Here is a 15,776-nt window from a genome sequence, read left to right on the forward strand (position 1 = left end):
TACATATCCCATGGTACCTTGCTGCCTGAAAACATTGATTCCTGTACTGACTCCACCTCCTGAAACTTCTCCTCTCAGTACCTCTGTAGTTCACAAGGCAAGCTTTGTGAAATGTGACACAGCTGTGCATAGTCATAGGGCATATTGAATGTGTTACTGCATACAAGGAATTAAAATGTATGGAACGTTTTCAAACTTCTTTCAGATTAACAGAAGGCTAGAAATAATTCAAATGCAATGCGATTTCGGCCATAGAAAACACGTTGTTTTTCATCAGGTTACCAGTTATTGGTGGGCAGCTCAGAAAGGAGGAAGCAAAACCCTGCTCTTCTACAAAGTTGTTGTATGCAACTTGGAGACACAGGGGTTGATTTACTAAAACTGGAGAGCAAAATCTGATGCAGCTGGGCATGGTAGCCAATCAGCTTCCAAATTCAGCTGGTTTAATTAAGCTTTGTCAAATGTTTCTTTTTTTTTAGTAGATCTCCCCCACAGTGCAGAACAAGGAATGTTAAGTCAGTAATGGGTGTCAATCATAAGATTAACCACCAGTTTATTTTTTCCATTTTAGTTGGTTATTCCTGCAGCAGGAGGGGGATGGGGTGGCACTGTCACTAGGTGACACGGAGGGGGGGGGGGGGAGAACAGAGGAGACCGACACAGAAGAGCAGGCTGCGGATGATGAAGGCGCATACTCTGACCACGGTGTCAGGGCTCAGCAGCCATGATTACCGTGGTCAGTTTACACAGGAGAGAAACTGGCAGGATAAGCCAGTTTTTTTAGGTGTTACAAGGGTCCAAATTACACAGCACAAACACTGTGCTGTATAAGATGCTGTACAGGAACAGGATCCTTTTTTTTTTGTTTTTTTTTTAATAGGTAAACTTTATTACTTTTTTTTTTTTGCAAAGGTTTTAATGAACAGCACAAAAATGAATATACACTAGATTACCAAAAGTATTATGACACCTGCTTTTACGCACACATGAACTTTAATGGCATCCCAGTCTTAGTCTGTAGGATTCAATATGGAGTTTGCCCACCCTTTGCAGCTATTAGAGATGGTCCTGATTGCAAACAAACAAACACCCAATGTTCGATTTGAACGACAAACTGAACATATGGGGCGTTCATGGCAAATTTGAGCGCCGGAGTGCCCCATAATGCACTGCGAGATCGTAGTGCATTCACAGTTGCCGATTGGCCAAAGGATGCACCTGACCTGCATGCTTTGGCCAATTACAGCGTGATCTGCTGTGAGTGCCATGAATGGCCAAAGGCAGAGTGCCTTTGGCCAATCATGGCTCAGGGGACTAAGTCCACGCCCCACACCATATAAGGCTGCTTACACGGCAGCCGCATGTAGTGCGATAACATGGAGATTGAGCCCCCCAAAGCACCTTGTCCCCATGCATCAAAAAGTTATAACACAGCTTGTAAATATGTTGCTATAACATTTCAGCAAAGCACAATGTCATCTGTGTAGTATGACGACTCCTCTTCCAATCTTTTTATGATCACACCCTTAACTCTTGGTGAAGAATGGGTCAGAATATCTAGGACCTCCTCCACTAGAGCAAACAAACCCAGTAATAAGCGTATACAGTTTACCTTAATGGAAAACCAGAGAATGGTTGTGAAGTAGAATCTGAAGACTGGAAATAGCCAAATTCTGTACAGGTTTGGTACATCCATTGCCTGCCTGGAAAAACATTGACAAATATAATCATTTTATATTGCTTATGGATTCTAGCAGTGACATTTGTGTTGCTCTGTTGGTAATACAATTATTAACTTTCCTTCTCTGACAATTAAGAGGTCATTAATCATGAAATTTGCATCACCTGACCCCTTTATTAAAAATTTGAATCAGTAGTTGCTTTAAAATATTAAAAGGAGTAAACATGCTGCAAGTGTAAAGTAAAACTTCTCATGAGGGAAACACAGGAATTGCCATTTTGACCTTCTCCCAAAAACTCTATGCTTAAATACCTTTTGGGCAACTGATGTAAAGTATGCAGATCAGGAAAGTCATGAAAATGTTCTAAAGTGGATGAAATTGGGTGGAGTTAAAAATGGAGTGGAAAAATTAAGCCAATCTTTGTTTGAGCACCCAAACAAATTTGTTAACTTGGGTGAAGATGTACAGTTGCCAGCCCTAAACGTACCGATGCCTCCAACAGCCGGGAGTGCAGCTCACCTACTAGAGGTGATCAGGGTAATGCAGAAAGGCCTAAACAATTGCTGGTAATAAGGGGATCTGTCATTAGGCGAACTGATGGAATAATTTCTCTCAGTTTACATCTACCAATTGATCTGCTGTCTCCCTGATGCCAGAGTTCGGCATGTGGTGGACCAGGTAGACAAATTACTGGGGAGGACTGGGCATGACACAGCTGCCTCAGTCCGTGTTGCAGGTGGTATTGAGATTCCAATGTTACAAAGATACTTTGGAAAATAGGAGTACTATTTGCACTACAAAAAAGGTAAGGTTAATACAAGTGCATAGTGCAACAATAGACTGGACGGCAGTGTTAGTACACCAATTCCAGGAGTCTGCCAAGCAAAATAAAGCAGTAAAAACAGCACCTGGATTTAATTGGTAGTTTGGAAAAAGTAGTGGCACCTGTATCTATGTGAGAAGTCATCTAAAAGTAGGTTTGAAAGAGGAACTTCTTGATGGAGAGTGTGATGGTAATGGGGTGTGGGGGTTGAGTTATATATTAACTGGTAAACTGCAGAGATAATGCAGAAGTAAACCCATCCATTAATTAGTTTCATTTCCGGCACATGCCAGGAATGTAGCACTCCCATTTGTTGTTCTCTCAAACCGTCAAACCATCCAATGGTTGGTGTCATGACTGATCACATGTGCAGCATAATGGCAGTTGTAGATTGAACAGAGGCAAAGATGGCAGCTTCCTTGGCTGAAAACGATAGAAGGTTTACTTACACTTTAAAATACTGGTGTTTGTTGAATGGGAGTTAGGGACCTTAGATTGTAAGCTCTTTGAGGGTGGGGACTAGTGTGAATGTATAACAAATATGTGAAGCAATGCGTAAATTGACAGCGCTATACAAGTACCCATAATAAATTAAATAAATTAACAATATACAGTGCCTTGAAAAAGTATTCATACCCCCTTGAAATTTTCCAAATTTTTCCATGTTACAACCAAAAACGTAAATGTATTTTATTGGGATTTTAATGTGATAGACCGACACAAAGTGGCACATAAATTGTAAAGTGGAAGCAAAATGACCAATGGTTTTCAATTATTTTTTTTTTTTTACATATGAATATGTTTACCTACTTAAGGACCAAAAGGATTTGCCCCCATAATGACCGGGCCATTTTTTGCGATGCGGCACTGCATCGCTTTAACGGACAATTGTGCTTTACATGCGATGTTGTATAAAAACAAAATTGTTTATCATTTTTTTCCCCTTACAAATAGAGCTTTCCTTTAGTTGTATTTCACCTCAACAGCCAGTGTAGGGCTCTTGCATCTTAGGATTCACAATAATTTTGGTTTTGAAAGATGGGGGAAGAGAAGGGTATCCCTTTCATGGTTTGTCATTGGTGGAGAGCTTCCTGTCATGGGTGAACTCAAAAATAGTTATGCTACTGCTAGCATAGAAATTAGGACCAGGCCAACTACTGTATATTAAAATAGGCAAGCCTTGGTATTCATTTTACATGTATTTAGGAACTTTACTATGGGAAGTCTATGTATATAACTCATCAATCATTTTCATTGATTGGAAGCTAAAATATGTAGTAAAACAGCAGATGTCCTTTGAACGTTATCCAGCATAGTCCAGGTACATCTTCATAAATCCAGTCAACAAGTCTGTTTTTCAAAAGAACAAGCGCTCTTCCTGATGTTATCAGTTTACAGGGGTGAGACAAACCATTTAACACTAGCAGGGGTGTTTACAACGGTCGGATTTTATTTATCCCCCAAAAAAACTGTTTACTCTAAGGCCCCTTTCACACGGGGCGGATCAGTAATGATCCGCCTCCGTGTGCTCAGCGGGGATCGCTTTGTTGATCCCCGCTGAGCTGGCAGCAAGGCTGTCCAATGCATATGGTGGCCGAATATCTTTTATTTTTTTTTATTATTATTTTGGAACAAAATTTGGAACATTACCAATTAATCAAATATTCACAGTTCCTTCAAACTATTTTACTTGCTTATAAAAGTCAGCCCCTTAGTTTAATTTCCCAGTCACATATTTACTAAAAAACAGCCCCTCATTTGAAGAATTAATAGTCATCTGTGCTGGAGTTATACAAGGAAAAAGCATATTCTTCTTTATTCCTCACTCATGTAACTTTGAATGTGGCAACATATGTAATAGTGTAACAATCGGATGCCTGAGAACTTTCTTTATAGTATATTTTTGGCACATATCACTTCCTTTTACCACAACTGAAATAACACTGCTAATGACAAACATATGGAGGCTAATGTTATAGGCAGGGAAGCAGTAGGATGTGATGGAAGCAGTAGCACACAGCTGGAAGTCGAAGCCAGAGAGAGAGAACTTCTCAAGGTTTGATTTCTCATGTACAAATAAACACAACTGTGCATATGTTCTAATAAAGAGCAATGTGGGTCATGGAACCCTGAGTGGGAGTGCACTGCATAGGAGAAAAATTAAGACAATAAAATGTATTTACTCATTCATTCAGGGACACAGGATTAAGAGACAATTGTAAAATAAAATGTCAGAAAAAAAACAAAAAAAAAACAAACAGTGATTGGGCTGGTACAACCCCTGCCACTTCCAGCATGCCTTTGTTTTGTGGTAGTGTCCTAGAAGCAAGAATGTCTTCGCACTACTATTACTACTGAGAAAAGTTTACCTCTTTTACTAGCCATTTTCTTGGTTTTACTTGGTGTATGTTCAAGTCCCTCTGATGCCAGCTTTAACCATAAGGTCCTTCAAGCAGGTCTTTGAGCTGTGGGCTGCCCCTGTTTCCCTAGTTTTGCTATGTGGGCTTGTTAGTATTTTGTTACTGTTGCCCACTTCTCAGTTGGACGGTTTAGGACATCCCAAATGTCCGAATCTGGTGTCCCTTAATCTACTCCATTAAACTGATTTTACGATGAGTACAACATTTTTTTGGCCTAGTAGTTCACTTTTATTCTTTTTGTAATGCAGCATAATTTTAGAAAGTGTTAATGTTTTGGTTCTGGTCTAAAACACCAGTGGCACTACACAAGCAGTCAGACTCAGGGGTATTGATGCCAACACACAAAAGAGTCAACATTTGATAGGGAGAAGGGTGGCAGGAAAGTATGTAATTGCATTAAAACTTACGGTGCCAACTCTAAAATCTCCTGTCTACTTTCTAGTAGCAATTTTTCTTGTATATTTCACCTTGACAAAGGGCTTCTTGCACACTTTGAAGCATTGGGATATTATATCTGTCAGGGCTGGGCTCAGCTCTTCCTTCTCTGAGCTGGCCTGCTCAGCTGTCGGCTAATTGCCAGGTCCTATCTCTCCACAGTGACTCACCTGTTGAAGATCTGCTCGTCAGCCCTGCCTACTTAAGCCATCCAGCTCAGATGATCTTTGCCATTGCCTTGGTCAACATCACAGAGACAATCTCCTGCGTTCCTGTTAAAGACTTGCTTGGCTGACATACCTTCTGGCTCCTGATCCTGCTTGCTGTTCTACTACGTTGATCTCTGGCTCCCTGACGTTTAGCTTGTCTGACAATCCAATCCAGTTCCTTAACTCTGGCTATGTTTTGACCATGTTTACTCTGTTTATATTTGTATTATTATTATTAAAACAAGTGTGATTTAACTGTACATCTGTCTCGGTCTGATTCATGGTTTCTGACAATATCTTGATAAACGTGTACAGAGCTGGCAGATCCAACTGCTCCCCTGAACCATGTGCTTATAGTTTGAGGGTTGTACAGTTTGTAAATGTAAATTTAGATGGAAGTTTTAAAAAGCATAGAGAGAGTATGTTTAGAACATAATTACTTACTTAATTGCTATATTAAAAAGTGTATTAAATATCCCTCTCTTTCAAAAACGCTTCTAGACACGTTACCGAATTTACAAGCCTTTACAAGCAGTTGTTGTTTCAAATGCTTCTGAACATCCGTCCTGAATGCTTTTTTTTGCTTTAAAAAAATGCTTCTATCCTCAACTGCCTGGAAACCAATATAAATGACTCTGTGATAAGATAACATATCAGAATATGCTGATAAGATAACATATCAGAATATGCTGATAAGATAACAGTGGAGCGTTCAGGGGCTGCCCAATTGCTCCTAAACATCCATTTATCAGCTGCAGTGTACATGAGGCCTTAAAGCGGAAACTGTCCTATCACTACTCTTATGGACTATCCCTTCGCTATTATGGATAGGCCGCATCAACATGGTTAAAATGACTGTGCTCCCTAAGATCCTATATTTTCGCACTTACCCGCCGCCTTCTTATGCTCACTCCAGAATAAAATCTTAGCTTGCATTTGGCCCAAAAAACACCCCAGAGTAGCCCGTACCACTTTCTTTGTCCACAGACCAAGAGACCAAGAGGTGGACTTGGTGTCCCAAACATCTCAAAGTACTACCTAGCTGCACAGCTTACGTCGTTACACATGACCTCAGACGTTCTTCATGGGTGCTTCTGGAAATCTATCTCATTAGTAAAAAGATAGTTTTAAACTTTTATTTAAAATTATTTCGGTACTTCCTGGTTTCTTGTCGAGGCAAATGTCATGTCATACATCCCAGGAGTCTTCAGGAGGGGAGAAGGAGAGGGTTTCTCAGCTAAGCACCCTCTCCTTCATGCCGGCTTGTATTTTTGGTTTGTGGTGCCAAGATGCAGTGAAGATTCGCTTTAAGAGTCTTTAGAACCATGTCAGAACCCTGGTCACCCCAGCTGAAAAATCCCAACTTACAAATATGTGTACACTTGCATCAGCATCTCATAATGCAGTGTGTGGTGTCTGAATCCTATTGCTTGATTTAAGCTTTGTTGTCGAGTGGCAGCGAGACATATTATAAATATTCTTACTCTGCACACTCTGACCCTAATGGCTCATTCACAAGGTCACTCCACCCACTGAGCTGTGTGCAGGCAGGTCACAGAAGGTAACTTGGTACGCATCTTCTGTATGGACTTGCCTGCACTGCTGAGTTTGACAGGTATACAGGGAAGGGGCAAAGACACAGATGCACAGATTCTGCGTTCAGATCTATGCACCCATCCTAGCATACCTGTGAATTTGGTGTGAGAGTCTGTGTAGCTGATGTGTACCTACTCACTTTCCATGTATAGCCTGCATGTGGCTTAACAGTAGTTAAAAAAAGTGAGTTTAATTTTTTTTTTGGCTCGCAAGTTTTTGAAAAATGCAGGAAAAAAAATAAAAGGAGTATGGTTTTAGAAATATCTTATTAATTTACAATTTTGAACACACACACACACACACACACTGGCTAGGCATACTAGAATTACACCCCAAATATATTCTGCTACTCCTGAATATGGGGATACCACACTTTAGTACCTGGCTGCATAGAGAGGTCTAAAATCCAAGGAGCACCTTAAGGTTTTCATAAAGTAAACATCCAAGTAAAGCTGGCCATAACTGGGTAGAATTTCAAATTATATTTCTTAGGAAAATAAAGTTTGTTTTTCTAATCATTAGTGGGTCGACCACAGTGACCACAGTAAAAATAAAAATTTGGAACAGGATGGAAAAAATTTCTAACAGTGTATGTGGCTTTCGTTTGGTAAAGTCCATTCACTCCAAAAATCAAATGTTAAAAACAAACATTACATTTTCCTAGGAATTTTTGTTAGAAATTACTGTATAATCATCTTTGGCCAGCTTAAGTAAACTTCTGATATAATATTCTGCCATATTAGTAAAGATATGATCTTCTGCCTTATGGTGCCAGCTCTCCAACAGTATCTTTTGTTTGTTTACATGCCTTTTACACAGTGTCGATACACTTTAGACTCAACTGGCCCTAAAAGTTAGTGGATAGTTCCAAATAAAATTATTTTTTAGTTATTAGCTTTCAAAATAAAGTATAAACAAAAGCGGAAGAAGAAGAAGAAGAAGAAAAAAAAAAAAAAACACACTTTTTCTACCAACAGCATATTCACCAAATACTATAGATAAAACAACTCTAAAGCCATGCCACCCACAATACACATTCCCCCAACAATGGCCAACCAACAGTTTCTTCTAGCAGACAGAAGAAGCTTAGTTAGTAATTTAGATACCTTGCAAAAAAAAATGAACAGTAAAAAAGGCTGAAAAGTTACTGTGGCTGAACGGTGCAATGAGTGGTAGTAATGTTTAAGGCAGAATACCCCTGGAAAGAAATACCCCCAATGCAAGAAGTCTACATTCCTTGCATTCATCCTTAGGTGCATATAAAAGGGGGACAACGACTGGCTGTGTGTTGGTCTAAAATCACTAGCGTCCCCTCCTTGCTTTTTCTTGGATAGGACAGCTACCCATCTGTTAGGTGGAATCTCTTCACCTTATTGTAGCGATATTGACTACCAGCAGAAAGCACTGTACCCTTTCAGGATTTCGAGACATCGCTGTCCAGAAGACATTGGAGCAATTTGGTCATTGGTGAGGGTAAATTGCTTGACCTTTATCTATTTATTGCCACTATTACAGAGACACTTTGCACAGACATCTTTACCCCAAGAACACTTTACTGCATTGCTTGAACATTGTGCTCAGACACATTTAGATCTTCACCACTAGGAATCTATTGCGTTCATTAAACCCAAATGGATTACAGTTAACAAGCTCCAACTAGCCGGCGAAGAACATCAGATCTGCAATGTGGAACTTTTTTGCCATTACTTATAGGAATGCTCTTATATTACTCTTTGTAGACCCACTCCCTTCATTAGGCTAGCATAGGCTGGCTAGATCACATATGTCTCAGTGTGGCAGCATAAGTAGTTAACTGAAACATCCAAAAGGAAGTGACCTCTGATCAAAAGGGAGTACACATATATGTATACAATATTGTTGTTGCTGAACCATTGTCTTGTGTCTTCTGGAGGAATTTGTTTGCCGAGTTTGTGCTGTTATCTCGGCTCAGCAGATTCATTACCTCTCTTGAAAATAGCTTTCCCTTATTTGGTTTGAGTAAAATATTTTAGAACCTAAAATTATAATAAAGTTGTTTGATTATTGCCACACAGTGCTACCAGGATATCTGAACCCAGAGTGTCAGGTGGGTTGAAAGGTTTACTTTGTCATGGCCGTGCAGATGAGCAGGTAATTCTCAGCAGTCCCCTAGGGTCCGTACTACATTGTGTCCCAACTCCTGGTCATAGGCCTGCTCATGACATCCTTGGCTATAAGCCTTTATATATTTAAGAATAAAGGAATTTCCACGCATGAAATATATTTTCTGCACTTTGCTGTAGCTTTTAAAGATGGCTCAGACTTCTAACATCCTAGACATACTGACAGAACTCTTTAGTACAGGAGGCCATACTCATGAGCAAACATAATGTAGCTGCCATTTAGGCACACACCGCTAGCACATAATTTGTAAGTAATTTTCTCCTTTTCACCTCTGCTGTCCTTGGGAGCACCACAGAACTGGGACCACTTTAACCATACAGCTTTTGTCACCAAGTCAAATCAAGGTGCTTTTCACTAGCTATAGTCATTTATGGCTTTGCCCAGCCAGGCATGATCCCTGATGATACACTCTTTCCCAGGTGTTCTAGGACTCACGCCAGTCGAGTCTTCCCTAACCTAAAAGGCCTTTTGCATCCCGCTTCTAGTCCACAGCAGACCGCAAAATAGTCAAGGCGACTACAGCTGGTCCTTCTGGTGTTAAATTGCCTCACCCGGGGCTTCAGCCCTGTTATGTGCCCTTGGCAGTGAGGACTGCCGAATATCTCTGGGGTGTTTGTTTCCCATGCCCCAACTCACTATCCTGGTATTTATATGGGCATTAACACACCCAATACATCACAGATGAAGGGGCCCAACACTGAATTACCACTTTGCCTATACCAGACTATATTGGGAACAGAGCCACCTAGTGGCAGACTAGCCAACTGCACCTGCTAACATACATACTGCCCTAAGAGCTAGTACCACTCGTGCACTGTGCAGTCCTGTTCAGCCTCAGCAGCTTTTACCTGCTGAAATCTCATGCACACCCAGTATGCACAAGACCTTAAAGTGGTGGCTATTACAATGCTTTGACAAACATTGTAAAACATTTGCTCTTTTCCTGATTAAATAAGAAATATGTTGTTTGACAGATTAATACAGTATATAAATTCATATCAACTACAAGGATGCATTACAGTAAAACCTTGGTTTGAAAGCGTTTTGCAAGACAAGCAAAATTTTTTAATAAATTTTGCCTTGATATACAAGCGATGTCTTGATATAAAAGTGTAGAGTCATGTCACAACTGAGTATAAAAAAAGAAGAGGAGCCTCTAAGTGTAGCAATATGGTTACATTTAATGAAGGTACAACATTTAGCAACTTATTGCTACACTTAGAGGTGCCTCACTTCTGTTTCATACCCTGTAAAAAAAATGGATTTGGATTACAAGCATGTTTCTGGAACCAATTATGCTCGTAAACCAAGGTTTTACTGCAATTCGTTTCTGAACTATGCAAAAAGGTATCATTAAGCTAAAAGAGTCAGGGCATAATTTCTCACCTCCAGTAGAGGCAGCTCCTTCCCAGTGGCAATCCCTCATGTCTTGAACGTATGAGCGATAACTTGCTTCAATGCATTTCTCCTGTGCAGCTTTTATAATGGTGTTAATTACTTTAGCATATCTGTCATATGGCGAGCCCCAGGATTCATTAGCCATAATATCACACACAACCTGAATGGTGATATTGGTGGTTTTCACACCCTAAGAAAGGAAAATGGGGAAAAAAGTATAAAAGAATACATTTTATTTTAACATTGTATTGCTTTATTGAATAAACCTGTAAAAGAACAATAGAGAGGTTCAGCAACCAACTGAAACCAGAGGTCACATAATCGCAGTTATATCAGCAAGATGGGTTCAGATGTGTTGCTCCTAGCATATATGCTTTGCATTATACTAAATACAGTTCATAATAAAAAATGTACATAAAAAGGAAGTCATATTTGTTCATTACATACTGTACATTGCAAAGTTACACAATGGTTGTGCTTTACTGCTTCATCTGAGTTGATTGACTTTTTTTTACAGCAATATCCTTTGTGTGGCTGATAGCTTACCAACAATTGTTAGAGCCCAGCTAAACCTTCATTTAAATCATGGGTAGGCAACCTTAAAGAGGTGGAGATCTACCTGAACAACATGGGAGTAGTCAAAGATCACCGGGCTATGGCTAAGTGTAGCAAACACGCAGGAAATCTGCAGGTACACTGCACCCACAGTGTGGGTAAACAATAGTGCATCAGCGTGAAAGCAGCCCTATACTAATATGCCCAGTGTATTGCTCCACACTGACCTGAAGATCTTTTTCCTTTAGCTGGCACCACTCTGGAGACCGATAGCTGGGATAAGAGGTGGAGTGCAGCTGGTATGACTCCGCATGGGACAGGAGTCAGCACTACAGAGAAGGCATCCACTTATGTGGCTCTTGCTCCCTACTACAGCTCCAACTTTACAAGTAGTCTCTCTGCATTTCACTCTGATGCTTTGGGATAGAGCATCAGCAAGCCCAGACTGATCTACCAGTCACGATCTAAAAGTTTGCTGATCCCCGGGTTAAATCCACTAAATACATTCCAGGTTGATCAAAACAAAAATATGGGCACATTTTTACAGTTCAATTTCTTTCTTAAAAAAAAGAAAAAAAAAAAAAAGAAGTTTCAGAGAAGGACGCTTGCCGTCTATGGGAAAGCAGTTGACTTTTCACACAGGTCCAACACATTTGAGTCAGACCTAATGTATAGCTCTGTGGTCAGCAAGTACATGCTCCCTGTGTTGATGGAATTGGTGATCGATTGGATTTAAGTCCTCTGGCATGGACAATGTTTTTAAAACATATAGCACTATGTGTGACTTTTTTTTTTTTTTTTTTTTATATATAATATATAAAAAGGGATTATACATTTCCTGTAAACCCTGGGTGATATATTAGGGAAATGTTACCAGGTATCTCATGGTTGCATTGTAGTAATCTCCTGCTGTTCTTCTCACCTTTTAGCTATAAAACAGGACAGGCTTTTACAATTGGGAGTTGAGGAAAGCAAAAAAGGGTGAAAACCTTGAGTGATCTGTTTTTTGTCCCCCCCCATATTGAACCTCTGGTTTTAAAGTACTGCTTCACTGCATCTCGCTGACACAGTATGGGTGGCCCTAGCGCAACGTAAAACCGCGCAAAGCACATCGGGAAATTGACGTTGTGAGCATGCGCAGTACGTCCGGCGCGGGAGCGCGCCTAATTTAAATGGGACTCACCCCATTTGAATAGGAACGCCTTGCGCCGGCGGGATTTAAGTTACACAGCCGAAAATTTCTAGGTAAGTGCTTTGTGGATCGGGCACTTAGGTAGAAATTTTGAGGCGGTGTAACTTAAAGCGGGGGTTCATCCCTATAAAAAAAAAAAACATTTTTTTTTCTTCTAGCATAAAATTCGGCATAGTAGCGCGAGCTACAGTATGCCTGTCTTAATTTTTTTATCTCCGTACTCACAGTGTAATCGTACATAGAAGAATCCGACTGCCCACGGGGAATGGGCGTTCCAATCCAGACGGAAGGTGATTGACGGCCGGCTCTGGCGCGTCACGCTTCTCCGGAAATAGCCGAAATAGGCTTGGCTCTTCACGGCGCCTGCGCATAGTCTGTGCGCAGGCGCCGTGAAGAGCCGAGACCTACTCCGGCTGTCTTCAGGGAGCGTGACGTGCCAGAGCCGGCCGTCAATCACCCTCCCTCTTGAAAGGAACGGCCATTCCCCGCGGGCAGTCGGAATCTTCTATGTACGATTACACTGTGAGTACGGGGATAAAAAAAATTAAGACAGGCATACTGTAGCTCGCGCTACTATGCCAAATTTTATGCTAAAAAGTTGTTCTGCAGGGTGAAACACCGCTTTAAATGGGAATATTTAAGTTACGGCGGCTGGCTGTGGATCTGGCCCTATGTGCGCAATTAGCACTTTAAGCATTATTGCTCCCTTGGCAAACTCTTTGCATTACAAAACCCTTGCTTTAGCTTCCAAACAGGCTACTAAACTGCCAGAATGGGCTATGTGTGGCCTGATTTTTGGTGCCAACCATCAAAACAGCTAATATAGCTTGCTTATATCATCATCATGCTACAATTTTAGTCAACCTTTCAAATGGTCCAGATGTTCACCTATAAAGTAAAATCTCTTGATAATTTAGAATTGGTGATATCAGATTGTGTGCCTCTTGAAATGTCAAAAAAAAAAAAAAAAAAAAAAAAAAAAAAAAGGTTTTGGGCAAGAATAAGCATGTGCATGGGCTTCTAATGAATGTAGTACCCTCTAGTGTGCTAGAAGTGTATTTTTTTTTTGTTTAGTGTAGGTAAACTCGTGCAGGCATGGCTGGCAGCCAAGCCTGTCTTTTTTTCTGGGTTGGGCAGAAATTCAGGGAGAACTGGATGACTCACAAGCAGCATCACTGAGACCACCCCATGTACCGGAACCTTCTAGAAGAATAGGAGGGGGAATAAGTAAGATGGAGCTGCCTGGAGTATCCTGAGGGCCCTGACCAATCCCCAACTTAGGATGGCAGGGGGCAGGCCCCCTCAAATACTCTAGGTCAGCCAGGCTGGGGAGGAGCTGTTCTAGTGGAAAGTGGAGATGGAGTGTTAGGCTGTCAGTGGCCTTGGAGGGAGCTCCCCAGTTTGAGGGAGTGACCTTGAGCCTGGGCAAGGAGAGGACAGCATGAGAAGACTGCCAGGCAAGTACCCAGGAGGACAGGGAACAGCCAAGAGGGCTGGTGAGTGACACACAGTCAGGAGGACTGGGAGGTGCGCCTGAGAGGACTGGGATGGGTGCAGAGCCAGTCAGGAGGACTGTGGTGGCATGGGCAGTGGAAAGGGGCAGCTGCAGCCAGGAGGGCTGGCCATGACTGAAAATGTGGTACTGGGAGCACTAGCCACAGATAGGACAGCTAGCACTAAAGACTTTTATTTTTTCTACACCTGCCTGGAAAGGGCATTTGTCCAGACTAAGATGAGATTGTGCTGAGTCTGAAACATGTACTAGCTTTTCCTGGGAATGATAGTCTGCAAGCATGTGCTGGAGGTAGAAGGGGAGAGAATGTATATTTAGAATGTATGCATTTATGAGTGCCTAGAAAGGCCTTATTCCATTTCCCACCCACTATCTTTTACATATAAATAGAGATTCCCACACACACACACACACACAGTGATCATAGCCAGGTATGCTATATACATAGTTACATTGGCCCAAGCTGTAACTATGTAGAAGATACCTGTATGACTTGGCTATTGCAATCAAAAAGCCGCAGCACCTGCGCCTGTCTGAACACCCAAACGGTGACGGCAATGGGTTTAGATGAAGTCCCTGTTCAGCCAACATATTTCCATCCAACTCCTTTGATTTTTTCAATCAACCTTAGTGTAGCCACGTAGTGTTGAAAAGGCCACTTACAGCTCAGCCCCTAGTTTTAGCTGGTGCAGCAGGTCTAAATTTAAGCCGTACATCGCCAGCTTTAGACCCGATTTGCCATACTGTAAACAAGGAGCATCTGCCCACTAGAATGTCCAAAATGACCCACCGTTAAATCTTTAGGCTGGATTCCCACTATTGCGAATTGGATGTGGTTTTCCCTGCATCCAATTTGCATAGCAGGAGATTATGACCGGCTCTCTATGGAGCCAGTTCACACATCTCCAGAGTGGCTCCAGTGTAAATTGCATGGGAGTTCTGGGTGTCTTTTGGTTCGTTTCAGTTAATGGAGACGCACCGGACTTCTGCTATGAGCCGCTCCATGGTTCAGTCTGAACCCAGCCCAAAGGCCCGTACACACGATCGGACTTTGACAACAAACCTCCGACAGACCTGTTTTTGCAGACAGACAATCCGACCGTGTGTATGCTCCATCAAACAAACTTTTTCATCGGACAAGTGTTCGCTGTGTGAACAGACAAACTTTACAACAACAAATGTCCTACGTCAGCTAATCCAATTGTTTGTACACAAGTCCATCGTCCTAAAGTCCAAAGTACAAACACGCATTCTCAGAACCAATGCTAAAGATCAGACAACAATAGCAGAAGTTGCCCAAATGGTGGCGGTAAAGTAAAAAAACCACAGTCTATTACGTCACTACGTTCGTGTTTGTTGGCTGAAAAAGTCACGTGTATGAGGCGTTAGACTTACCAGCCCACATTTATCAAAAGTGTTCAATGCACTAGGCACAATTTGACACAGAACCAAAATGATTTGTCATACAACATTTGATTCATGTAAGTAGCTGCCGTAACCGAACACCTGAGCACACATAAACACTGAAAATCTATTCAATCTTTTAAAATTTTCATCTAAAACCAGTTTACTTCCCTTTGATTTCACTTGGTAACACTGCAAATAACACATATCCTGTGCCTGGGTGGCTTCACACACTTCCCCACTGTATCTAGGCAGCAGCAATCTTGGTCATCTCCCAACATATATTCCTCTCCCCATCTACATGGGGATTGTTGGGTTAGTGGTGTACAGAAAGAAAAATCTGTGTTTTGTTTTCACTTCAGCTCTTAGAAAGTAAACTACAAGGA

The 15,776-nt window shown here is 41.3% G+C and overlaps 1 protein-coding gene across 1 annotated transcript in view; it reads right to left on the reverse strand.

Moving 5' to 3' along the window:
- LOC120936586 (putative serine protease K12H4.7) overlaps nucleotides 1-15,776 on the reverse strand; it is a 76,522-nt gene that overhangs the window by 25,992 nt on the left and 34,754 nt on the right. Inside the window, exons 6-7 of the mRNA XM_040349051.1 lie at nucleotides 10,715-10,916; nucleotides 1,613-1,703 (exon numbers count right to left, since the gene is read on the reverse strand). Of these exons, the coding sequence (XP_040204985.1) occupies nucleotides 1,613-1,703; nucleotides 10,715-10,916 (293 nt within the window). The remainder of the gene's footprint in view (nucleotides 1-1,612; nucleotides 1,704-10,714; nucleotides 10,917-15,776) is intronic.

This window comes from Rana temporaria, chromosome 4 (assembly GCF_905171775.1).
Source record: "Rana temporaria chromosome 4, aRanTem1.1, whole genome shotgun sequence".
Taxonomy (NCBI): Eukaryota; Metazoa; Chordata; class Amphibia; order Anura; family Ranidae; genus Rana; species Rana temporaria.